Raw genomic sequence first — 26,272 nt, 5'->3', positions numbered from 1 at the left:
TCCAGAGCTGGAGGAAATGAATGCCAGTGATACAGCTCAGATGCAGAGTTTGCTTCTGCCATTCTTCCCAGGTAAACACTGTCACAGAGTCGAAACACACACCAGAGTACCCAAATTTGTGATTTGTATTTTATTTTCATTTTTTCTACAAGCAAGGAAATCTCTGGATTAAAACAATCAGAATTAATCAGATACCCCCAAATATTCACCAGGTAGTGGCTGTCAGGATGAGCAGCATACGTTAGGCTGGAGTTAGTCCTGAAATCCAACCTGAGATGTAACACAACACCAAAGTCCAAAGCCTGAGAGGTAACTTTCCAGATGACACAGGTTTCATTACACCAGGAGCAATTAACAGCAGCAGCCCCACTGTCTTAAGGCATCTTGCACCAGTGGGATTCCTGTGAGCTAAAGCAGTGGACAGTAAGGAAGCAGTCCAAGTCCCTGGAGAAATGAGAGGAGAAGAGAGACTAACCCAGAGAGCAAATGATATGACCCAAATTATTAATTTTGGGATGCTAACAGCTAGAGAGCACAGGCTCTTGCTAAGGATTTGAAAGGAAAGGGGGATTTTTTTGTTTGATCCAGAATCTTTGTTTTACTTCAGCCCCTCCCAGGAAAGAGAAACTCTCCATACCCAAGGATAATAAACTGAAACTAGTACCATGAATTCTGCTTAGGGAGTTTCAGGTACAATCCTAGATGAATGGAACATGCTGAATCAGATACACAGGGCTTCAGTGGGACACAAAGGAGTGGATGGGGTGCAGAGGAAGCATAACAGGGCTACTAGGTCTGTACAAGGGGCTGAGGAGGGGATTTGCACCTACCTCAGATACAGAAGATATTATAGTCAGCCAGGGCCTGCTCCTCTGCAACAGAACAGGAGAGATGTAAGTTATGCCTGCACAGAGCCAAGTGCAAACACCCAGGCAGCCCTGGCACCCCATGGCTCCACACTGACCTGGGTTGTAGTAGTCATAGACCCGGACATGGCCTGGTTTCAGGTTGGTCACCTCAATCTCCTGCTCCAGCTGCAGGACATATGTGTCTGAGATATGGCTCAGCTGGGGGAGAAAATAAATGACAGTTCTCTTGCTAGCTGTTCTTTTTATTCCTCACCTGAATTTGATCCTATTAACTGACAATAACAACTCTGTAGACTCAAACATTGGACTTCAAGATGAATCTTGAGTATTCTGATCTGCTAACCCCAGCTCTGGATTCTCCCAACAACTCTGGCAGTGCCTTCCACTCCTGCAGCTTCTCCAGCAGCACAGACATTACCTTGTCCAAGTAGATGGCAACACTTCCTTGTGTTTTCTCAGTTCTTCTCACAGAGTGCCCATGCTGCAGCTAGGACAGGAGAGAGGAGGAAGCAATTTCGTTTTGTATTTTGAAAGGAAAGTGTGAGACATCCCAACAAGGTTTATCTAAGTTTGAGTGGGCAGATTCTCATTCACTCTCTTCCAAATGTATTTTGGACTCATTATTTCTTCAGGCTGATCTCCCTACAGGGCCACTCAGCTCCTGCAATCCCCAAGGACAAGAGCTGCTTAGGTGACAGGGATATGCTAAACTGATCATGCCATAAGTATCACCATCCTCAAGACTCAAAGAAAGAGCCAACGGTATGTGTTCTTGTTAGTTGTGTGGCAGAGGGGAAGGGATGGGGAGATTGCTTGAGGAAGAGACAGGCAACACCTTCCTATGCAACCTTCCCCTCTCCTTGGGCACAAATGGTTCCACTGACACCACATCCCCACCCTGATTCCACACTTCTTACAGACACCTCAGATCCTGGAGCCAGGGCAAATCCAGTAAGTAAGGACACCTCCAAAATCACCATGTTGGAAGTGGATTTCTTTCCATTGTACCTGGGGAGAAGATTAAAAAGAGAGTCTCTGGGGAAGAACATTAAAAAGAGAGTGTCTCCCAGCTTTCCCTTCCCTTTACCACCAGCCCCTGTGTGCAGTGCCCTGAGCCAGGCAGCCCAGCAAGGGCAGTCACTGCTCCCTCTCACAGGGTGCAGAGGATGGCTTGGCTTGGCTGCACTGCTCTGAGCATCCTCAGTCTGAGCTGACTACTGCACAGCTCTCTCCTGCAAGAGCCAAGGCTCTCCATCTGGCCCTCCTGCTGCCTGCTGCCTCCACTGCAGCCAAGAAGCACCCCTCAGCTCTCCACGCTTGCCCATCTTTCCTTCTCAAGTGGGATGAGATCTTTAGAGTCACCTGACATTGACGTGGACAGTAACAGAGCGTGTATTGTCCTTGGTGCAATTGACCGGGTCAGTTTTGACTTGCAAGGCAAAGGATGTTGAGTCTTGCTGGGAGGGGGTGTTGTACCTCAGCACCATCTGCAGGAAAAGACAAAAAGACAGACTAAGACGTTGATAATTAGCTTGATATCATCTATGACACCTTTTTTTTTTTCCAGTGGCTACTCAACTTCTCAAGGTTGGACCCCAGAGAGTGAATGGATAAATGATACGCAGTAAGCACACTCATCCCAGTACCCAAAATAAAGGTTACACAGATTGGAAGCCTTCCACGGGCTCCTTCTCAAACTTTCAATAGAGACTGTGCGAGTCAGGCACACAGCAGTGGGACCACTATAAGACATTTTTGAGAGCCATGGTATCATCATGGTCCTCATATTTGGGCAGGTTCTGTCTGTTTCCTCCCACACACACAGTTTTGGTTTCCACAAGGTGAGGAGGTGAGGGTGGTCACAGCAGGGTCTGTGGGAACCTACCCGGGTAAAGACACAGCAGCTGCCGTGGGCCTGCACCAGGAACTTGCCCGGGACCTCTGTCAGTGCCGCCTCCTGCACCAGCAGCCTGTTCTGGTAGGACACTTGGAACTTCTTCCCAAAGCCTCCATGGGACCTCACCCTCACTTCTGCATCCCCCTGTGTGCTGTGTGTCAGTGCTGCATACTTAGCCAATGCCTGCAAGGCCACTACTGTGTCCTGGAAAGGAAAACACAATTACATTTGCATCTCTGACATCCAGAGACACTTGAAATCAGCATCCTGAGGACCTCTATATCCAAGGGCTCATTTGCCCAAAGCATTTACACTTGCATACATTGTGTGCATATCTTGCAGAGGCTCTTTCTCAAGAAACATCTCTTTCCCTGGCCATGAGTTACCTGTGTTGAGGCAAAGCCTCCATAGGCATTCTGCTGCCTGGTGAGCCAGGCCACAATGCCAGAGGCTGTAGTGAGGTCAGACTCTGTGACATTTGGCTTGGAGAGCAGGGCCAGGAGGATGTAGGATGTCAGCTCCACATCCGCAGACACTGGCTGTGACCAAGGGCTGGTACTGGTTCTGGGCCTGGATGAGGTCTGACTCCAGTGGATCTGCCCATCTGGGAAAGGAAGGTAGTAGAGGGAATCTTGAGGGATGCCAGGGAAGAACTGTAGCCTAGCCTCCTAGACACAGTGGCTTGTGTCTGCAGAGACCATTGGGTAAACACCTTTTGGTTGGATCATCACATCACCAGGGCAGCTGAAAACCAATGTATTTGGCAACACCTAACACTCCATATTCCACATCACGGTGACATACAAAAACTAATATGCCAAAATTCTGCATATGCATGACCTCCCAGCTGTCCAAATTCTGTATTGCCTTGTTTGCCAGGTTCACTAACTACCTGATACTAGCCAGCTGTCCACTAGCCAGCCCTGAGGGTTGGGGACTAACAAGACATGGGGGCAGCTTGCTTTCCTCTCTGGCATTTTGCAGTCCTGCACAAGAATGCCCAAGTCTCCCCAGACCCCAACCTCCACTTTAGGTACCAGAAAAGGGCAAGAGATCTGAAGGAAATCAGCACCCACACCACAGTGTTGTCAGCACAGGCCATGAGCTCTTTCAGTGGATGTCTAAAAACCCTCCTTAGTGAAGGAACTGGAGGGTAAGGCTGTGTTGCTCCCAGGCTGCATGTTACCAAGGGCTCAGAAAGGTCACCTGTCCCTTCTCTGATGCTGCCCTGGCACTGAGGCCCACATACCTGCTCTGATGGCCTTTCGGTCAAGCACATCGAGGAGCTCCTGGGTGTGCTGGAAGTCCTTGGCCAGGGCAAAGGTGTAGGCCAGCAGGGCCTGGGTGTAGGTGCTGGCAGCCCTGGGCAGGGCAGGAGCCAGGCAGCCCAGAGCCCTGCGCACCACTGTGCTCTGCAGGAGAGAGGGACACGGTCCTGGTCACACACACAGACCCCTGTGAGCCAGGCAGGCCCTGGGACACGAGCAGAAGCGTGCACTGGGATATGCCAGCACAGAAAGCACCCCACTCATTCACTCAGGTGACTCTGTGCCCAGACCTGCTCTCTCTGTATCAGTGCAGCGCCAGTGTCTTCAGCCCTTGGTGGAAGGTGCTAGACAGACCTCCCCCCCTGAGCTGGTTTTGGGCTTCAGCAGTGCTCTCTCAATGAAATGAACACCTTTCCTTCGGGAATAACACCACCATGTCTTACTTTCCCACTCCAAACACAACAACAGCAAAATCACACAACTGCAAATGTGTACACATAACGTGCTGAGCAGAGGAACTGTGTTTAATTCACCTTCAGAGTGAATAATTGTACTTGTGGCGAAAAAAGGGTGACCTGAAGGATATCTATTGCAGAAAGAAGGTTAATTTCTATCTGGTTTTTTTTGGTTTTTTTTGTTTTGGTTTGGTTTTTTGTTTGTTTTTTTTTTGTTTGTTTGTTTTTGGTTTTTTTTGCCTAAGCCCATTGCTTTCTGTTCCACTGAAAACCGTTGCTGTTTCACTTACTTTTGTGATCCAGAGAACTTCACTTCTCAATGGCTACAATTGTGTTTCTCCATCAAGTTAATTGGTTTTTTATTTGCCTGTACCACAGTCTAGTAACTAGCTACAATCCTTAACACTTGTAAGAGCTTCCTCTTATTGTAATTACTTAAGCATGTAGTTCCAGCTGCCCTACAGCACTCCTTTCCCAGACTCCTGCTTTTTTTTGTGAAGCTAAACCCTATTAGGAGTTACATTATGTCTATTTACTTGACTGTGGGAGCAGTTCCACCCACCCTCACCATCAGCCTTCAGCTTTATAGGATCAACAAGGGGATGGAAGGTGGGGGGAGTGGGAATGAGCAGCTCATTCCTGGGAAATGGCTAACAGAATATTTAGCCATGAAGCACAGCAGACCCCAGTAGTTTAACCTCACCTTCTCCCTGGCAGGGATGCCCTCCTCAAAGGGAGAGCTTTTCCTGAGAAGTTGCAAAATCTTCCTCACCCACCCTATCACTTTGCCCACAAAGTCCCTCCAAGGTGCTCTGTTGCCTACCCCAGTGTCACCACTAAGCTCTTTAAGATTCAGGTCTTAAGGCAACAGCATGGCAAAGAATCCCAGTATTTACCTCTGGTGTTGCTCCTGCCTCCAAGTATGCAGCAGTGATGTAGGCAGCCAAGGGGACTTCCCCATCTACACCTCCCTAAAAAAAAAGCATATACATCCAAAAAGTTGGGAAAATTAATAGGCAAATACTGAAGTTTTTCAGGAGAGTTCTCACCTACCCCTGGCTTGCTCCCTCTCAAGAAAGCACAACAACACAGGCAAGTGAATTTAAACAATTACCAGCACACTTGGCAAGAACTGCTTGGTGTTGTCCTTCAAGGTGCACTGGCTCCTACCTTCATGAATGTGTGGAAAAGTTGTCCCACGTTTTTGAAGCAACCACTGGGAAGCTGGTGGAATTCCAGCCAGGTGAGAGCAGCTTGGATAATCCGGTTGTCCAGATAAATGTATGGCTTGGCTTGGACAAAGCATTTAATCACAAATGCAGTCAGCCTGATTGAGGAGAACAGAAAAAAAGGCATGAAAGAAGGAAGGAAGAATCAGATTGAGGTGGAGTGCATGAAAGAGCAGGAAGAATGAGTGGAAAGAAAGAATCTAAGCAGAAGTTGAGGGGAAAAAAGTGGGAGTTTGAAACTGGTGGATCTCTCTTTACCTATTGTGCTATTTCTAATGTTCTGGTTCAAGGTCAGTTCATCCCCAGGACTGGGGATGCCTACCCATGGAGTGCCCTAGTCCACAAAGCTTCTAAACCACTTTGGATCCAATAGGACAGCAAGGGCTTCATGCTGGATGCAGAAAGCTGCCCATCTCCTGGCTGTCAGAGAGCAGGTAGACAGCAGGGAGAGAGCCCTGGGCTTACCAAGTATTACCGTACTCATCCTTGGTACCAAATTCACTGTAGGAGCCATCGGGGTGCTGATACTGCAGCTGTATCTGGTACCCTGGGAAGCAGGACAGGACATGAGCGCTCACAGTGGTATTTGCAGCAAAATCACTGTAAGGAATGGGGTGGTTGAGTGCTCCAGGTGGAAGGGGAGCAGGAACCTGAGACTGTTGGACACAGGGGAAGGCAGAGGGGCAAGGTGGGCCTGTTGCACTCACCATTGCGCAGGAATCCTGTTGCCCTGTCCTTGATCTCAGGGCTCAGCTGCCTTGTCTTCTCCAGGTACTGCAGCACATAGACAATGGGGGCAAACAGCACCATGTTCTGCTCCCCACAGCCGTGGGGCAGCTGCACCAGGTGGTCCAGGTTCTGCAGTGCCATCCCCATGAGGTCCCCTGAGACAAAACATAAGCCCCCTGACCATCTCCTGGGCAGTAGGATCCACCTCCTCCTACCTGTGACCGTTCCCAGCAGTGCACCAAGCAAGGTAGGCCTGTCCCAGCAGTGTGGGGACACCTCTGTCCAGCCACCTCCATTCTGCTGTGTCCCTCATATGAACTGTACACATTCCCATCCTGGCAGGGAAGCTCAGTAACACAACACTCTCTCCCTTGCTGAGTGTTTTAGGTTGTCAGTAACCAGGAAACACAGCCACACACGTGGGAGGAACAGGGCAGTGGAGCTTTGGAAATCTCAAAAGGGGTCTGGGGGGAGTTTAGGTTTGGACTTTCCTAGGGCTAAACTCAGAGATATGAGATTTGCAAGGGTACTACCATAGCTTAATTCCTTACCAGTGACCGAGACAGTGGCTCTGACTGAACCTTCAACCACATTTAGAGGCAACACCAGGGACACAGACTCCTCTGCTGGATTCCCTGAAACCAGTCAGGTAAGGTGTGGGGAGAACAAAAAAGAAAGAGATTCTGTTGAAAAAAGCATTCAAAATCCCCAGAAGCTGTTCAAGGATGTTCTGTGATAGCTTCCCATTTTCCTGTCACAGAGACTGTAAATCACTTCAAAAATACATGTCCCATTCCACCCCTGACTTCCTCCATCCACTTCATGGTAACTGTGCTGTTCTAATGCCCCTCAGATGAAAGTCTCAGAAGTCTCAGATGAAAAATCTGGAAACCCTCGTGGGTCAAAGCCACCTATTTTTCTCTATAGAAGTTAGTCCATCTCATTTAAGATTTCAGTTGCAGGATTGTCTTCTCAATGCTCCTCATGCTCTCAAAATCATCTGATGGCCCCATCATACACCATAAAATTCAATACAGGAGCAGCAATCCTAAGCCATGTCCTCCAGTGTCACCATGCTCAGTAGTGTGGCTTTGTTTCCACAGGTGAGAAAGGCCTCAAGATGTCACATTAGTGCCAGAGATGTCCCCACATCCCTGCCTAGGAGACAGCCTTAGCTGGCCCCACAATTAGAGTGTAGAAGTCTGTAGCTTCATCATGCAGCAGAGAAAATAGTTCAACATGTGGAAATACTCAGAAGGTGGTTAGGCAGGAAGAGGGGGATAAATAGGGTGAAAGAAGAAAATCCATCTACCTTTTTCAGGACACAGGATGGAGCTGTGAGCCTTTTCTACCAACACTCCCTCTGGCTGTTGGAGCACATAAAAGTGGCATTTTAATGAGCACCCAGGAGAGAAATGGGATTACAAGTGGATTAGAAGAAGGTATATTTGGAATCCTGGTTCAGGGTGGACAGTCAGCTGGAGTATCATCATTATCATACAAAAATGCAAAATACTTTCAATCATTTTCACTTCAGATCAGAAAGCAGCATGCATTTTCAGAATATCCTAAATTCTGAATATCTATGAAAATGGTGCTGTAAGATTCAGCAGAGAACTCAGGGGGCAAGGACATAAAAGAGTGTTTAAAGTTTTCCATGGTATGAAGTGAAGGTCTTCCCTCTACCTTCTGCATCTATCAACCCTCACACCCCGAGATGATAATTACACATTTTGAATAGCAAGGGGTAACTCCCAAAAATAACACACACAAAATCTGGAAATTGCACAAAGCCTACTTTGAGGCTTAGGTAACAGAACAGCTTGACTGACCCGGACTTGAATGAGTTTGGTGATTATGTCTTTCTGTCCTTGTTTTGGGATGAATGGTATCTCCTCTCCACAGAGATCTTTGGTGGCCACAGCCTCTGTGCTGAGGGTGATGTTCACGAGCCCTGAAAATAACACACATTTAGGTGCATAAGACACCTTCTGAGGAAACACTTCCCATTAATACAATCGACATTGCCTGCTGACAACAAAAAATTTGATCAGAGCCCTATAGGTCCCTGTACCTCCTAGCACAGGCCTGCGAGTAACCATGACCATAGGATAAGCAAAAATAAGGTCTCTCTGGGTAACAGAGCAAACAGCTCCTCACTCTATGTCAGCTCTTACAAAACATCCCCACCTTGGTCCCATCCCTTCCCAAGTCCACCACTCCACCTCCCCATGCTCCTCACCCAGTTGCTGAGCTGTGACACTCCACTGAAAAGTCTTGGCTTCCCCAGCACATAGGCAGCTGCTGTAGACACAGCCTTTGCATGGCTTCAGCTGGAAGTGTGCAAACTCCTCCAGGGTCACTTGGATCTGAAGGGGCAGCAGGGAGATGGCAGGTGGCAATAAATAAATATCAACAACACAAAAAGGAAGCCTACAGAGGATGGAAGCAGGGGCACAGCCTGAGAGGAATACACACAGATTGTTTGATTAGCCAAGGATCAGGTTGGGAAAGCTAAAGTCCTGCCCGCCTGGCCAGGGTTATCAAGGGCAACAAGTGTGTCTGTGTCTGTGCTTGGGATTGCCTCATCCCAGGTGTGGGACCTTGCACTTGGCCTTGCTGAACTTCATGGGGTTTGCACAGGCCTATCTCTCAGGCCTATCAAGGGTGCTTCCTTATATCTCTTTTTAAAAGTGGGGGTAATGTTCTCCCTTTTCCAGCCAGAGGGAACATCACTGAATTTCCATGACTTCTCAAAAGGGGACTTGGAACTGGGTGATCCTCAAGGTCCCTTCCCCTGTGTTTCTATGATCACAGGGGTCAGCCATGTCCCACTTTCCTCGCAGAGGCTATCAGGGCTCACCTACCCTCATGCACTGCTGCAGGTTGTTGAAGACTGTGGCCTTCAAGTTGAAGGTCTCACCCTGGACGACAGAAGATGGCAGTGGCAGCTCCACATGAAAGGGCTTGGAAACAATGAGCCGGGAGGCCGGAGCAAACCCAAAGCCATGACTTCCTGTGCAGAACATTCCTGCTTTCCATTCTGTGATGGTGTCAGGCACAGTGACAGGGATACTCTTATTCCCACTGGGGCTGGGGAGAAGTAGACAGTGACAGAAGCATTTAATTGAATGATGCTGTATGCCACGCCAGGTGTCCTGATCTGTGTCCTCTGCAGAGCACCTTATCCCCTCACCTCAGTCCTACCCCTGCTGAACTTGCAGCCCTTGCAGGGTTACAAGTAAGTCCTTGTAGAAGTGGGCGCCCCGCCTCAGGTGCTTATATCGACAGAACACTTGGGTCAATAGGTTACATGGCTACAAGATGCCATCAATCACAGACAGCACTTGCCCTTTGCACATCTAAATATGGCTTACAGATGTCAGCCATATCCTTCTTGGCCTAGGAATGGAGAACCAGAGACCAGCAGAGCAGCAAGACTAGCAGCAGTAGGGCTTAGCAGAGAGGGTTGATCCAGCCATTCCCTGTCCTGTGAGACACTGACAGCTTAAAGCCCAACATGAGGAAAGGGCAAAGACTTGTCCTGTGCACACATCATAACTTTTGAGAGGAGCAGACTGTTCTGCAGCTACCACCACAGCTGACACAAAAAGCAGACATTGCTAAAGATACTGGTATTATTTGGCTTATTTCACCAGGTGTGTGAAATAGGAAGGCAGCACACAACACGGAAACCTTTTGGTGGCTCAGATCAGGTTGGTGAACAAGTCACAGAGGAAATATCTGCTGCTAGGGGTGAAGAGGTGGATGTATCTGTAAGGACGGTGGAGGTGGGAGAGGGCAGATGTTGATGGAAAATATACTCAGGATCTGACCTGAGCATATTTCAGTCCTCAGAGAACACACAGGAAAATCTTGAAGTCTCAGATGAAAAATCTCCGAAAGCTCTCTCTGCACACCCTGTGTACACACTGAGCCTTTCTCACAGGACACACTCCTCAGTCCTGTGAAGGGCTTCTATGGACATCAGCTTCCCCTGGATACCAGGATACATCTGTGAGCACATTTTGGGAGATGCAAGCCCACAGGACTATCAAAAGCAGAGCATAGGCAGTAAATGAAGCTGTTTTGCTGCACCTCATGCTTTTCTATCTTCCTGTGCTAGCCACCTCTCATGGATGACCAGCACTTCCAGTAGAGGAGATTGCATTTAATGCATAGATCAGCTCCAGCAATGAACAGCCTACAGGTATGAGCTCCAAGATGTATGTCCTTAAGTGTCTTGCACAGTTGCCTATCATCTAAACTCAGTTGCATCTGCTGCCACTCCCACCCACACAAAACGACCCACTAAACCCCCACTGCTCAGTTTACTCACCCCACAGAATACAAATCCCACAGCCAGGTTTGGTGAAAATGCTTGTGTACTTTCCCTTCAGCTGAAGAAAATGGTGGAAACAGAGTGGGCTGATAGGTTGATGTCAGATGCTCTGTTGGAAACAACAAAGACCTACAGTCAGCACGGGGTCCTTAGGTCCTGGTTAGGAGCAGAGGAGCTCCAGCTCAGCTCAGGCTGCTGCAGATTCAGTCAGCTCTTGGGAAGCATGGCAACAGGACAAAATGTTGCTATCCCAAATGTTAAAATCCCTTGCCTCATTTCAAATATCAGAGATGCTTTGGGCTTTATTTGCATGTGGAGGCACCATGGGACAGGCAACATTTCCTTCACTCCAGAGCTAAAACCTGGGATCCAGACATCCTTCACATTAGCACAACAGGTTTAGAGACAGGAAACCCTCTTTCTCCTCCATTTGCACTCGCAGCAAGTGCTGCCTCTTGGCTCAAAGCCACGGCTGCTTTCACATGAAAGACTAAGCCTCCCATGTAAGAAGAAACAGCTGGTAAATGCTTACTGTTATATACTTTATAGGGCTGGCCAAACGTCAACATGGGCCTGGAAATAAACGTTCCTGTTCCCCGTAGTAAAGGTGTCAGTGGAGTGGTTGGACATACTCTGGGTTTCTTGATATTGGTGTTGGACATAATTTTCAAACCCATTTCCTGTAGGAAAAAATTAAGCACCATAAGATCATCCTCTCCTCTCTGCCCTCTGCCCTTGTGCCTTCCTGTTCCCTTATGAAGTGGGGTGGACAGTTGGCTGTCCTCTGTATTCTTTTGTTTCATTTTGGGAAGGAATAATTCAGATCCCCAGCAATGGCAAACAAAGTCTTCTAAGGTTATTCATCTGGCCTGAGACAGCCAAATTTATTCCTTTTCAAACACATGGTCATTTGGGTACTATGCCTTCTCTGCCTGCAGGGTGCAAATTGCTCATGCTATGAAGATTAAACAAATTGCATGAAATCCAATTAAAGTAATGATTAATCGTTGGCATCCTGAGTCACACAATCCAAGTGTGGCAACTGCACAATGATTTTTCCTTATACATTTCAAGTCACCTATTCAAATAATAAGTGAATTACAAGGCCTAAACTGCAGCTGTTCACTGCCTCATCTGCAATTGGCATCCCTTGGATATTGATAAAGTCAGGGGCCACATTTCTCTCATTTCATGAGTTATCTCAACCCACCAAATCAACCATTTTTTACCCTGAATGCTGTAAAGACATCAGGCTCATCAGATTTTGGGAACCCGCATGAACGATCATCTTCAGACACTTGGCGAGGATACCTGGAGTTATAAACAGATGGGAACAGCCCATAGATCTGAGAAAGCAAGGAAAAAAAAAATCAGTGCCAAATAAACCTGGCATTTCCTTCCTCTCATGCATCCAAGGCCTGTTTGAGTTGTTTCTGGCTACTGTGTGTGAACGCATTCCAGAAAGCTCAGGATTGCTGTCATTTCCTGGGCTCTCCTCTGATAGTGCCAGCACAGAAGCTGTTTTACCACTGAGTGATGCTCAACCTCTTCCTTAATCCCTAATCCCTACCCACCCACACTAGAAGCAGTGCTGATCCCTCCAGGCTGTGCTTTCAGTTTCCTGGAGTTAAGTTCTGCACAGGTGCACTGGCATCGTGTCAGCAGGGAAAGGAAAAAGCTCACCAAGTGGCTGCTCAGTTCTTTCCCTGGCTTTGTCCGAAAGGCACTTGGATCCACAGCCCAGACAGCACACGTGGAGCCAGGAGCTGCCTGCAGGCGGAGGCCAACCTGTGAGCCAGGAAGAGTCTCTGGCACTGAGAAGCTCAGCTCCACCTGGGTGGGAAGAATGCAGGCAACGCCTAAGTGACATTTCTAAGGGTGACTACCCTACCACTTCCCAGGCAGGAAGGGACCTACATAAAGACATTTTCCAAAGACCTGCTTTGAATAGAAACCCAAGGAACCTCCCAAGGACCCCCAGGAGGTATTAAAAAAACACCACATTGAGGTTCTAACAGGAAAGATGGCAGAGGGGAAGACATCAGTGTGCACATGGAGACATTCCCATGTCAGAGAACAGTTCCCTCTTCTTTACCCAGCAAATCAGCAAGCCATGGTCACACATCTCACAGCTGTCTTCTGAAGCCCCTTCTTTTGGAGCTCCAGATCAAAAATAAGCCTAGTCCTTATCTCCAGGCTGTTTGTGGGATTGGCCTCAGTTTCCTGAAACTCTTCCTGCTCTTGCTCGAATCTGACTGTCTACGGCAATCAAACAGCTGTGGAGCTGTGGAGCAGGGGTAATGCCCTCTCAGAAATTCACCTTTGGAGTGCAAGACACAGCCAAGAAAGCAGACTCCCAAGGACGTCACAATGACCAGATGCACTCAGCCCTTTCTGGATGGCCAGTGAAATCCACTTCTTCCATCGTCCACTTTCAGATGTCATCCCAATACCATGTACTAACAAATCTAATTGCCTGCTGCTGCAGCAGAGCAGCAGCTCTACTGAGAACCACACAAATGACCTGTGCTGGGCTGGATTATCTATGATCCTACCAGGCTGCAGTTGCCTATGGAGACAGACAGCAACTCTCTGCCTTTTCCAAACATTGCAGCAGCCCCCACAATGCTGAGCACACACTTGCTCTGAACATCACAGCACACCTCAGCAATCACAAACTGCAGTTCATGTGACAGCATCACACAGCCACACACAGCTGTCCTTTCATTGCAGCAGGCATGTCCACGCTCACACATTCAATCATTAGTCACTCCAACACAAACCCTACCTTGTTTCTGAAACACGTGGAGACGCTGAAGATGGCAGAATCAGCAATGATTTTTCCATTAGGGAAGATGGCATAAACAACAAGTCTTGGAGCAGGGGCATAGGTCAAGCTGAATGTAAGAGGGATGGAAAAGGAGCTTTCCAGCACTAGATGGAGAAGAGAGGGAACAGACGAAGTAGATTTGGTAATGAAAAATGAGTCTGATCAGCTTTGCTGTTCTGCATGTGCCTGCTTAAATCCTTTCCTCCTTTAGTGAAGTCTTTCAAGACCAAAGAGATTTCTGGAGACTGCTGAAACAATCAGCGTATCTCTGGATCTGGTATTCAAGACCAGCAAAAGACTTTCCTGTTTATTGCCTTGGGGACACGAAACAGTACTTTGGAGCTCAAGTTTGGCTCCACAAAGAGTGAGAGTCTCAGATATCTTTCAAAGCCTCCTCTCACCCAACATCTCCCATCCCATCACCAATGAAGAGGTGACCTTGTCCCAAAATACTTACAATTCAGGTTTTGAAAAACAAGAGCTGGAGAAATAGACAGCAGTGGGTCAACAGACATCAAAATTATGAACTGTGGCATCCTAATTACCCGGATTATTTGTAGATAGATCTGCTATGGAGGGTAAAGCGACAGTTTCATGCTGCTTGCTGGAGCAGAAACAAAAGGAGACTTGAAGAAAACAGATGAGTCTATGGGCTGGGAAATGCTGAGTATTCTTCTCTTGGTACAAAGCAGGAGGGCAAAGGGAACATGAAATCTGGAAAGGCACTGTGCTCTGATGCAGCATACAAGTGGTGAGCCACCCCTACATTGTGGGGAGGTTTATGCCACAAATCCAAATAAGAGTGGCTGCCACAGACCACTGAGTGTTTGCTAGACATGACACTGGGGAGTGCACTTACTTCTTGGCAGCCCAACCCAAACAGTCTGCTGACCTGCATGGACTATCCCTCTTTTCCCTGTGACCTAGAGAAGAACACAGAAAGGGATGGTCACATATTCACATAGCCTTTGGGATCACCAAGAAGATCAAAGTAACCCTGAAACTAAATTGGGAGATTAAATGGGGGTTGGGGCAGAAATATTAGCTTTATTTGCTATCAGCTAGTAAGGAGAGCTCAGGGATGAAGTGACAAGGAGAACAGGTAAGGCCAATACCTGCCCTGCACTTGTGCGGAGCCTAAAAGAAAGGTTCTGCCTTTTTGCTATTACTGCAGTGCCAGAATCAAAACTAGGATCCTGTTCCATGATGACTGGAGGAACTCCCTGTCCTGGCCTGAGCCAAGACTATCAAATATCAGGCTTGAACCTCTAAGAGATGCTGATCTTGGGCCTTCAGCTGTTCCCCACTAGGGCTTTCCCAGAAACTCACGAAGTAGGAGAAAATGACACGCTTGGGCCCATGCTCCAGGTCTTCCTCATAAATTCTGAAGTCCACCTGGACAGACTGTGTTTTACCACAGGGCATTGTCTCTGGCACACGGACAATAGAGAGGAAGCTCCTGCTGGTGCTGTAGAATGGATATATGAAATAAGAGGCACGCTGGTAACTCGAGTCAGCTGTCCCAGGCTCTCTATCTGGATCTTGATGCAGGACACTTGCCTGGTGAGACAAAAAAGCCAAACCAGTTAATTTCTCTAGTTAAGCAAGTCAGCTGCAAATCACCTTGGTGAGATGATCTGAGCAATGCCAAAGGGCAGGTGTCTCTGTGGAGAGCTCATGAAAAAATCAACCGGGACCTGGAGAATAAGCTTTCAGAGGGAGAGCCAAGATCTCAGCCAAGAACTAGAACATGATGAGGTGTTTCAGGTTTGAGTTACTCTCCCTCAGGAAGGAACAAGGAAGATGTCTGTGGGGCATAATAAAAAGTTCTGACATGCACACATACCCCTGCCACAAGACACACCCTTCCTCACTTACCTCCAGGGAGACCAAGGTGCTGTTCCAGGCAGAGGTATCCAGGCTAAATGAAGCTGTTCCAGAGTCCCCAGTGATGTACTTCTGCCTAAATTGCCGCTCAGCACAGTTTACTACAAGGAGGACTTCTTTGTTCTTCAGTGCCTTGCCTTGGTAATCAATTACTTTAATCTGAGAACATCATGGGGAGCAAGAGAAGTGCAGAAGAATCTAGTCAGCAGACAGAATCTCTGGCTTCCCCAAGTCAGGAGCAGTGTTTCCAAAGACAGCAAGATCACTCTTTCAGTCACTAATAATTTTATCAACACTGCCACTGCTCCTTTCATATTACCACTTGCACTACCATGTTCATTCACAGAAGCACAGAATGGGTAAGGTTGGAAGGGATCACAGTGGGTCATCTGGTCCAACCTCCAATGCTCTCCACTCCTTCACAGCAGAAGACTGCCTGGCTGCTGAAATTCCAAACGTTTGGGTTTGCACCCCCCATATTGAAGCCCATAGCTGCTCCCCCTCATGGGTTATTTGGTAAATGGCAGTCTTGGGTGTTATTCTGACACTGCACAATTCAAGAGTTTTGTCTCCGGGAGTCATTTGTGCCCTCCCAAGCCCCTGACTAGAGATGAGGTCAGAAAAGACAGTAAGTAAAGGTTACTGTGAAATATTGTTCATGCTCTCCCCTTCAAAGAACTGAAACTGGGAATTACCTTTCCTGTGTACATCTGTCCAGGATGGTAGTAAGAATTCACATCATCCAACAAAGCCATCCCACCAATCCTGGAGATCAGTAATTTGCGGGAAGCATTGACCTGTATCTCTGAATGAAAGCAGCAAGACAGAAACATGAGAGAGGGAGCAACAAAGCCAAGCACTCCTCAGTAATTTCCCTGCAGTGACCCACTGGTAACACAGATGGACATGTTGAGCTGCACACACATTTCACTTCCCAATGGTGATCTGCCCAAGATCCTGGGTGTCTGATCTTCCTCCCACTTAACTTCTAGCTTTTAGAGAGCCTCACCACCTGGCACCCCGCTCAGACTCAGCACGTCGTGCCATCAAGAGCTGCTGTCTCTATCTGTGGGGCTGGATACCAGGCCCCAATGGGCTCAGAAGGCTCAAATCCCTTGCTAAGCCTGAAAGTCTCCAGTGCTTTTGGTCACATCAGCACATCTTCACCTGCCTCTTGCCAGGCACCAGAAATTCCAGAGTTACCTGTGGCATTCTCCACCAGCGAGGCGTCTGCGACAATGCTGTCCTGATAGTACCGAAAGTCTCGGCTGAAGGAGGACAAGCTCACATTTGTGAGGAAGCAACCTGCCTCATCTGTCTGAAAGTACAGAGAGGAGAAACACGGTCTGAGTGAGGCACTTGGATTAGAAGTTAAGGAAATGGCAGAGGAACAGTGGCACGAAACTGCTGCTCTCGAGGTGCTTTGCCTTTTGGCACTGCAGCCCAGGGTGTGGAGCAGGCACATGATGACGCCCAGGCACAGTCATCAAACACAGCTGCTGAGAGGCAGCACCAGTAGCAGTGGCCAAGCAGCCAAAACTATGGGCTAACATTGCTATTACTTCAGCTAAAGGACCCAGCAGCCTTGTCTTACCCTGAGGCTGAGCACAAATGCCTCTCAATATGGCTCAGCTCTTCCTAAGCATCTCACCTGGTTGCTGAATTTGTGACAGAGATCGGGTTTGGAATCACTGGGCAGGAATGGGGCTATCTTCTGACAAAGGCTCACATGAACCTTCCCCTGGACGCTTTTCCCACGAGTGTATCTGTTTGGGGGAGCAGGAAAAGGAAGAGACAGTCAGACAGTGGGAGACCACATGGCTTGCTTTGCATAGCTCCAGAGACCACTCACTGCTGGATATTCACAATAGAGCACAAGAGTGGCAGCCATGCAGCAGGCCCGGGAGCCCTGACCCAGCAAGTTGGGTCAGGCCAGGGCTGTACAGTGATGGGAGATCAAGGGCTTTATGATATAATTAGCATCAAACTAAATTGTTTTGAGTAACTAGAGTGTTGTAGGCGCTGACTGCACTACGTATCAGCATCACCTGCAATAACCCCAGGATGTGCTGAAGGCATTCATCATCTTAAGGGCAGAAACATGGGTGACTAAGAAAGTGCCTTCTATTAAAAAATCACCTTTACTTGGGGCTAACTGTAACGTTGTCCTTGGATCATACCTGGGGCAATTCCTTTTTGCCTCCCTCTAGTTTCCACTTGAGCATAATCTGGAAAAGCTTCCCATCATTTCTCATGAGTTTGTTCTTCAGGGAGAGGAACACCTCATATCTGCTACAGCCTGTCCCACAAACAGTTTCTTCTGTCTGTGGGTAAATTTTACCCTTACAGTCAAAGGGTAAATTGTTCCCCCAGGTTTTTTTTATGTGGAGATTTGTGGAGTGTTTTTAGAAAAGCAGCATTTGAGTATCAGAATGATAGTTACAGGAGTGTTTTGTGTTGCCTCAGGGTGCAAACAGCTGCCATGGAAGATTCTGTCTTCCTGGGACTGAAGTGTAGTAAACTTGCCCTTAGCTCCTCATGGTTACCCATCCAGCTTGTGCACATCAGGCCAGAAATTAACACAGGACCATCCCTCCCATCAGAGTCCTCACCTGCCACACACCCGGAGCAGGAAGGTTGTATCTAGTGAATAAATCTGATTTGGCACCTCCAAGATCACTTCAAATTTTGGCAGCACTGGAAGGGAAAAACAGACGACTGTAGGAAACACTGGCCAGGGACAGCCTTCACAAAGAATTAACATAAAGGCAGACTGTGGTGGAATAAGTGACAGGAAATGGAGAAGGAAGGTGGTGAAAAGGGGAAAGGAAAGATTTTTCATGTATTTTTAACAGATTTGTGTGTAGGCCCTGGATAATTTGCTCCTTCCCATACTAATCCAAACATGCCCTCCACCATGTCCCTCCCCTTCTGACAGCTGTTTTCACTGAGAGAAGGCTGGCCTCCCAATACAGTTGATTAGGGAATAGAAGGGAAGTGAGGAAGCACTGGACTTCATATTCTCTGGAAACGTCCATCCTAAATTGCCTTCTTTTATCTGACTCCAAGATCCATAGGGATCAGCTGTGTCAAAGGTCTGGGGTCATGCACAACACTCCTCCCAAACACTAAACCAAGGTCCCTAAGTGGTCTCCTCTCCTGAGCCTCAGCTTAGACTCTTTTCTATGACAGATGCTACTACTTTCCCATTTACTCCTGGGATGGTTATCAAGGAATAACCAGGAGTGCCAGGTCCTCTCAGCAGCTCAGACAAGCCCCTGTGTGCTCATACCGTGCTCCTTGACGGAGAAGCTGCCGTAGGCTCCGGCACTGGTGACGTTGATGACGTACGTCCCCAGCAGGGGCTCGTCACTCAGCTGGAAGGACAGGTCTGCAATGCCATCCCGAGGGACCACGTCCTGCCACTGCTCTATCTGGTTGTTCTTAGGGTCCTACACACACACACACAGGAAAAGAAAGAGTTGTTCCAGCATCTCATTGATCCACATCCCGCAGAAACTGAGCTTCAGGATTTCGGTGTTGTAGGCTACCAGGTTCTACAGCTAATGAAATGGGGTTTAGTATAGACTGATCAGGAAATGTTGATGACATGATAATGTTCAGATTCTGCTCCCAGTATCTGAGCCTTCTTCTATACTTATTTAAATTCTGATCTTAAGCAAAGATCCTTCACAGTTCTAACTTTCTTTCATAAGCATCTACATTTTCTATTTATTCTCTTGTAAGTCTAGAACAACAGATTTCCACTAAGCGCCTGGGAGCACAACCTCGAAGAAGTGCATAAAAAAGAAGGTGAAAGGAGTACCTTAGTTTAAGAATTTAACATCCAACAACAAAAAAAGAAGGTCTACTATTCCACTCAGAGGTCTGTAAAATCTACCAGAAATTGAACATGAACAGCACAGTGAAATGACTGCCATCACAATTACTCTAACTTGAGATTTCAGCATCACTCACCAGAAGAAACAGGGAAATCTGGGGAGGAAAAAAAAAAAAAAAAAAAGCAAAAACATTAGAAAAGAGAAACACATGCCAGCGCCACACACAAGGTACTTCAGACTCAGAGCCCTCTCTGAAGGATGTGCAACTGGTGATTTGGAAACTTAAGAGCGCTGACAACAATACAAAGTAAAACAAATGCCACTGAAAAGGAGAAATACCAAGTGGGATCATTACAATAAGGTCTGGAGAAATGGAAAGCAAAAACTAATCTAGAGGCCACATAGAACTTGCTAATGACTTCCTGACAGAAAAACTCAGAAGTGATAACCCAAACAAACCTAGCTCTGGTTCAGGTGCAGTCTTAAAAGGGTTACAGAGATATAGAATCACATAATTTGGAAAGGACCTCTGGAGGCCACCTAATCCAACATCCTGCTGAAACATGTGTTCCTGAGCAGATTGCTCATAGCCTTCTCCAGCTGTGACCTGAACATCTCCAGAGATAAAAATGCCTTTTCTGGACACATTTCCACATTGTTGGAATCAAAAAGTTTGTCCTAATGTCTAAGCAGCATTTCCCACATTCCAGCTTGTAGGGTGCAGATTAAAAGCACCCTTCCCCACAAGAAGGAAAACCTGATTTACAATCTATTCACTCCCCCATGACACCATCACATCAGGAATCGATGTGTCCCATACTTGCAGCTGCGTGTTTATTCTACCAAGATGAACAAGAGACATTGCCACCTCTACCATTTTCCTGGCATTTACTATTCCCCTCTGCATACTCATACAACCTGCCAGGGAGGAACCTGGAAAAGTTGGAGCTTTGGCAGATGAGCAGGGTGGAAAGGAGGTAGGATCCATGTGTGGTACAAGGCAGCCTCTTCCACAGCCCCCAGGACTTGCTTACCGAATCGTTGAGTGCCAGGAATTCCTCATCCAGAGTCACAATGCGAAATTTCACTGAAGGCAAGGAAATCAGGGAATATATTATCAGATCTCAGTTTTTCCCTGCAGACTCCTGGTTCTGTGTGCTTCCCCAGCTCCTGTCTCCATTCTAGACACAGTTGTGGCAACATCAGACACTACCATTCCCACATGTAAGGTACCATGGACATGGCTATCATTATCTACTCCCTCCTGCAACTCCACAGCCATCACAAGCCAGACATGACAAACACTGAAAACACCACTCAGCAAGAGACATGGTCCCAAAGCCTCCTGCTAGGCCTGTTCATGCATTTCAGGGCATCACAGTCTTTCCATATGGTGCAACCAGCAAACAGCCTGGACCCTCAGCTGCTCCCATTTGGATCTCACCTGTCTGCCCTGGTTCATAGATGGGCTTGTCTGTTTGGATGATGGTGCCACTCCTGGCCTTGGAGATCAGGACCTTTTTCTGCTCCTCAACATTGACCCCATCTCCTGTGATGGTCAGTTTTACAGTGGCAACCTCCTCTGTGCCATCAGCTGGAGGGGCAACCTGTACAGACAGAGAGAGGAGAGCACACAGGCCCCAGGTAATCTTCTGAGAGTAAAGTAGAACAACTAACTAGTTCCCTCCCACTGTGCCAGGAGGGAACAATCACCAACAACCTCTGATACCAGATCTTACATAGTCCTACATGAACAGTAGGAGGCCCTAGAATCTGTCCTTTTTCCCGCTGGTGACAAGAAAGCACCTGACACTTTTGAGTCTTCAGACTTGTTCAGGAAGATGGGCAGATGACAGGAAGGTAGGAGATGGTAGCAGAGAATCAAAAGAGAGCAACTGAGCAGTTGCACAGCCTCAAATGTTAGGCTTTTAGAAGTACCCAGAACCTACAGGCAAGAAATCCAAAGTAGAAAACACAACCAGAAAGATTCTGGATGCCAAAGACCCCAGGCAGCCTCAGCACAGAATATACAGTACAACAGAAGGGACATTGCTTAGACACATCTGCCTTATCCCAGATCTTTGCTAAGTTCTCACCAACAATAAATAACCTCTAAGATGCTGTTTAGAAACAACAAGTGTATCCATTTCCATCCAGCTAGTCTTCAGTAGCTCCCAAGAGCTGAGTTGCTGCCTGACTTCAAGCACTACAGAAACTGCAGTATGTTCTGCAAGGCACCATTTCCCCAAGCTTTAGCTGTGAACCTGCACAAGTCCTTCAGAAAGAGCTAAAGCTGCTTCATCTGGTCTGTAACAGAAGAGAAGGACATAGATGGTATCCAGAACTCTGGCAGATTTTAACAAATGTAAATTCCATTTAAAAATTTGATTCAGAGAGGAAATTCAGTGCTAACTAACAGATTGTGTTGGGTTGTGTATCCCTAGACACCACCCATTCCCTTCCTGAAAGGTTCACACCAAGACAAAGTAGACCCTACCCACATCATCCCTGATTAGAGAGTCACACAAGCATTTTCCTGAAAGGAAAATCAGTGATGGCATTTGCCTAGGGTGGCTCACCCAGAACTTAGTGCACAGGAAAGTCTTCTTCTTCTGGATGGTTTCCTGCATCAAAATCTCCTGTCCTGCAGAGCGCTCCAAGGCCAGATTCACTTGAATCTTTGCTTCATGACAGGTGATATGGAGGCAGGCAACCTGGGTGGATGGGTACCGGAGAGCTGCAGGGATCACCACCAGGTAGTGTCTGTGGGGGGGGGAGGCAGCAAAGGTGGTATCAGTCTGAGGTCTCAAGAGGTGTCAGGTTCCCCGTTGTGGCCCACTACTGCAGAATCCCTCAGCAATGTGCCATGGCTTCCATCAGCATTCAAAAGCAACACTGAGCCCAGCAAAGTGGTTGCTTCACTGAAACTTGAGAAACAGTTTCTGCTTGATTAGCTTAAGTATAGCCCTATAATCTTTCTCAAACCCCTTATTCAAGCAATCTCCTGAACACCCCAAAAACATCCCGTACAGTCTTCAGAAGCAGTTTCATAACCTTGTAGTCTAGACACTGATGGCTTGATCTGGCATTGCAACTGCAGAGCAAATCATCTCTGGGCCTAAGGTCTGACCTGGACGACCCCCAAAAAGCTGGCTTATATTGACCTGCAGGAGTCAAATTAAGGCATGGGAGGCAAGGTATATGACTCAGCTACTCCTTGGGGTGGTCTAATAGATCACAACTGATCTCATGTAGGAAGCATGATGGCACGGGATGTGGTCCATCTAGCTAGACTGATGCCTTCATGAAGGAGACTGAAACAAGAGTTCAACATCACTCACAGTTGGTGAGAAGAAGCTGCAGCATGGAACAGAAGGCTCAGGAGGATGGTTATCCTCATCCTGGGAGTTCTTGCTGCCCAATCTCAAATGGCTCTCTTCCTCTGAAATCTCTGAGGCTGTTTATAGGGGGTGTAATTTCTTTCTAGCACAGCCTAAATGAAGAGGTGGGATGTGGGGAGGAGCCAGCCTCTCCTCACCTCTCCCCCTCTCCTGAGATTCCACACAGGCAGCTATAAGGACAAATGTACTGTGCCAAGTGTCCTTTAGCCAATAGCAGCCACTCTGGCTGCCATCCACCAGTTCAGAACATCCCCTCCTGCAAGGCTGCCATGGAGACACCTGACCAAATGGACTTCTCACAGCACAAAAACAGTGAGAACTTTGCTGATCAGTGACCCAGGCCAGGTCCTGATCACTTGTCACTTGCATCCCTTTGTTTCAGCTGGAGATGGATTGCTGCTGTGCAGCCTGCAGCAAGAGCTGCCCCCTGCACACAGCAGTGTCCTCATTCAGGACAGAGCTCAGGAGCTCTGGATCAGATTAGGGACATGTGGATGTCTTTAGGCTCTCTGGCTTGAGAATGGAGCAAATCCTTGCATGTGCATAAGGAAGGGCTGCAGCAACACTGCCACCAGCCAGCAACCACTAATGAGCTAATGACTTTGCCTTTTCCTTCCCTGCACACCATGAGGAAAATGGAAACAAATACGGGGCAACAGAGGTCTCCAGCAGTGTCCTGCAACACCCCTTAGTCACAGCACCATCTGCAAAGAGGGGGCCTCAGGAACAGCTCCCCGTTCTTCATTATTCGTGTCTGGATCTAAAAGGTCTGGCATCCTGGGATACACCCTTTTGGTTCTGCTTATGGACCTGAGGGTCAGGTTAAAACTTGCAAATTAAATATGTGGGACATTTTGTAAGCACTGATGGCAGCCTGTAGTCCTGGTTAACCAGTTTGGCCTCCAGAAAAGCACAGTCACCACATAAACTGCCTGCTGTGAGCAGTCCACAAACTACATCTAAGTCTTGTGTGAGACAGCATTAGTTAGCCTGGGCTGAAACGTACAAGGGACTGCCCTTATAATACAGACAGCTACAGTTCTGTGCCTGGAAATATTTCCCAGTGCTGTTTAATAGTGACAATGCAGCCTAAGCTTTCCATACCTGGGTCCCAACATGATGTTACTCAAGCAGGTAGTTGGGATCTCTTCAGCTGGCAAAACCAGCAGGAGGCACAAAAATGTTCAACTAACTCAGGAGCCCTGTTCCCAAGGCCCTCCACAGTCTGTTCCCAGATGGAGTTGGGAAGACTGACATGCATCGTGGGGGGTGCAAATTTTGTACAGGATGTTGCTGGTAGGTAGTATTGCCTCTGTCTCAAGTGAACATCTCACTGTTCAGCTGATTGAGATAACTGGCCAGAGGCTGATAGAAGTCAATTCTGACTTGGTCTAAATCACTGTTAGGCTCCTTGGCAAGGGAGACCAGACGCTTTTTATTTTGATGGACACATTCACCCCATTCTTGTCTCTGTGTCCTTCTCTAAGAAAGAAGTCACGTTACTGAGAATGACAGGCAGAGAATCAATCACAGAATGAGTGAGATTGGAAGGGACCCCAGTGGGTCATCTGGCCCAGCCTCCCTGCTGAAGGTGATTCCTCCCACAGCACATTGCACCAGATTTCACCCAGTCAGTTTTCAAATATCTCCAGTGAGGGAGAATCCACAATTCTGAATCTGGGCAATCTATTCCAGTGCTCGGTCACCCTCACAGTAAGAAGTTCTTCCTCATATTCATGTGGAATTTCCTGTGCATCAGTTTTTGCCTCTTTTCCTATCGCTTAGCACTACTGAAAAGAGTCTGCCAGGCAAACTTACTTCTTTTTTTTTTTTTTTTTCCCCTAAAACCAGATTTTCCTTCAAAAAGCTTGAACCAGATCTACCACAGTCGGAGAGGTCTAGATGCTGGCAGATTTCTGGCAGGAGCTGCACCCACTGCGGCCAGCACTGGGGAGATTTCTCTGACCCTGTCCCACCATGCCCTCCTACTGTGTTTGCCCAGGTGTGCTCTCTATTCCTTGTTTAGCTTTGGCAAACCTGGCTTTTGGTCACCTGAACGTACATTTGAAGGATCTGCATCGAAGGCAGTGACTGACAGCTGCACAGGTGTCACAAACCCAGACAAAGTCTCTGCAACAGAGAAAGCAAGGAAGGTTGTGCAGCATTTCTAGTTCTTCATTTTCTTTCTCTAAATGGATTCCAACAAGCCCTTTTTGATAGAAGTGTTGAGCCAAGATTCCCATGGGGAGTAAGGGATCTACTCCTCCTGAAAACACACTTCAGCTGGAGCAAAGCACATAGTCCATATTGGTAATGCAAAACCATATAGACACCTCTTCTCCACAGTTAAAACCTGAGTCAAAAACTGAAAAGGAAGAAGAGAAGTCTTAGTAAAGGTCATACCTATGATAAATGGATAACATTGTCCATGGTTCAGAATGAGGAAAAGAACCTTGGAAATCACTCCTGTGTTTTAATGTCTTTGAAGAATATAAAAAGGCAGTGGTCTCAATGAACTGCATGAGAAGAGTACCAGAGAAATATTGATGTCTGCAGAGCACTTTGATAGGAGACTGTGCAGAGAGGAGGAAGTCCTCACTTTCTTTGAAGAATCACATCTGTTGGAGAGCCTGTAGTGCAGAGTAATTCATCAAAGCAGCTGAATCACTCTTCATCCTCCTCTAGACACTTACTGCCATCGTACAGGCCTTGGGCCTCCTCTATTGTTGCCTTCTTTCCTTCCCAATCACAAACTTCATGCTCCTTATCAGTGACATTTCCAACTCGTCTCTTACACACACACACACGCTCACTCCATAACTGCTATGTAGCATTTTCAAAGACAATGAGATTTGTTATCCTTGTGCTCTGATAGTGAAGTAAACTTTCGCATTAAGGATATTTCATAGTTCATGTAAGGTTCATAAAAATCTATCAGGCCTTAGTGTTTCTGCAACCTGACTAGCATCCGTAACATAATGGAATCCCTTTAAATAATCTCTCCACAATGGCAGAGTAGACTGTGCACCCTCTTTCTGCTGCCTTGACAGCAGATTTGTCCATTGCACCAAAACCAAGCAAGGAATTGAGAACACACCTGGACAAACACAGCAGAAGGAGCAGGAACTGACTGGGTCAGAAAGCTTGAAGGCAACATAGTGTAAATTGTTCTATGCCTCTCTCAATGCTTGGCCCCTACACCAAGATCATTCAAAGAGCTGCAAATCTTAGTAGTTTTTTTTGCCCAGCTTTTAGACTGTAGGCTTTAATTTCTTTAGTTGGAATTCAGTTTGGGCAATTTCGAAATGATGCCCAAGGGATTTTGGAAACTGTCATAAGTAGGTGCTCAAAGCACAGGCAAGGCATGGATCTCTCTTCAAAAGAGAAGTGTGAACCCTGAAACCTGCAACTTTCCATACTTCTCACAAAAGGGATCAGTAACTAGTGCACCAGCTAACGCTCAAAAAATCCACACATGCCATTAAAAGAGTCTGTTCCCTTCTGAACCTTCTGAACCTTCACC

The 26,272-nt window shown here is 47.3% G+C and overlaps 1 protein-coding gene across 1 annotated transcript; it reads right to left on the bottom strand.

Annotated features, from left to right (window-relative positions):
- Nucleotides 1–363: 363 nt before the first annotated feature.
- On the bottom strand, nt 364–22,090 carry LOC136375601 (alpha-2-macroglobulin-like protein 1). The gene is made up of 35 exons (XM_066341206.1): nt 21,928–22,090; nt 20,793–20,955; nt 20,383–20,435; nt 19,485–19,502; nt 18,799–18,958; nt 18,119–18,203; nt 17,158–17,272; nt 16,710–16,824; nt 16,202–16,311; nt 15,498–15,665; nt 14,949–15,179; nt 14,479–14,542; nt 13,578–13,723; nt 12,473–12,622; nt 12,019–12,135; nt 11,322–11,469; nt 10,787–10,898; nt 9,315–9,540; nt 8,690–8,816; nt 8,280–8,401; nt 7,760–7,814; nt 6,999–7,082; nt 6,426–6,602; nt 6,184–6,265; nt 5,660–5,816; nt 5,386–5,460; nt 4,016–4,178; nt 3,153–3,370; nt 2,755–2,970; nt 2,232–2,356; nt 1,787–1,877; nt 1,288–1,356; nt 965–1,067; nt 831–872; nt 364–444 (listed from the first exon to the last, which is right to left on the bottom strand). The coding sequence occupies exons 1-34, from the start codon at nt 21,976–21,978 to the stop codon at nt 832–834; spliced, it is 4,137 nt and encodes a 1,378-aa protein (XP_066197303.1). The 5' UTR covers nt 21,979–22,090; the 3' UTR covers nt 364–444; nt 831.
- Between the last annotated feature and the right edge of the window lie 4,182 nt (nt 22,091–26,272).

Source organism: Sylvia atricapilla, chromosome 2, assembly GCF_009819655.1.
Source record: "Sylvia atricapilla isolate bSylAtr1 chromosome 2, bSylAtr1.pri, whole genome shotgun sequence".
NCBI lineage: Eukaryota > Metazoa > Chordata > Aves > Passeriformes > Sylviidae > Sylvia > Sylvia atricapilla.
This window is presented reverse-complemented; position numbering and strand designations above follow the sequence as displayed.

What these genes read in the sequence shown, in the direction of transcription:
- LOC136375601 (XM_066341206.1), bottom strand. Translation starts at nt 21,978, where the DNA reads ATGCAGGAAACCATCCAGAAGAAGAAGACTTTCCTGTGCACTAAGTTC. An exon ending in TCCTGTGCACTAAGTTCTGG is followed by an intron (nt 20,956 to 21,927) that starts GTGAGCCACCCT and finishes CTGTCTGTACAG; the next exon opens with GTTGCCCCTCCAGCTGATGG. An exon ending in TGGGATTTGTATTCTGTGGG is followed by an intron (nt 9,541 to 10,786) that starts GTGAGTAAACTG and finishes ACTTCTCCCCAG; the next exon opens with CCCCAGTGGGAATAAGAGTA.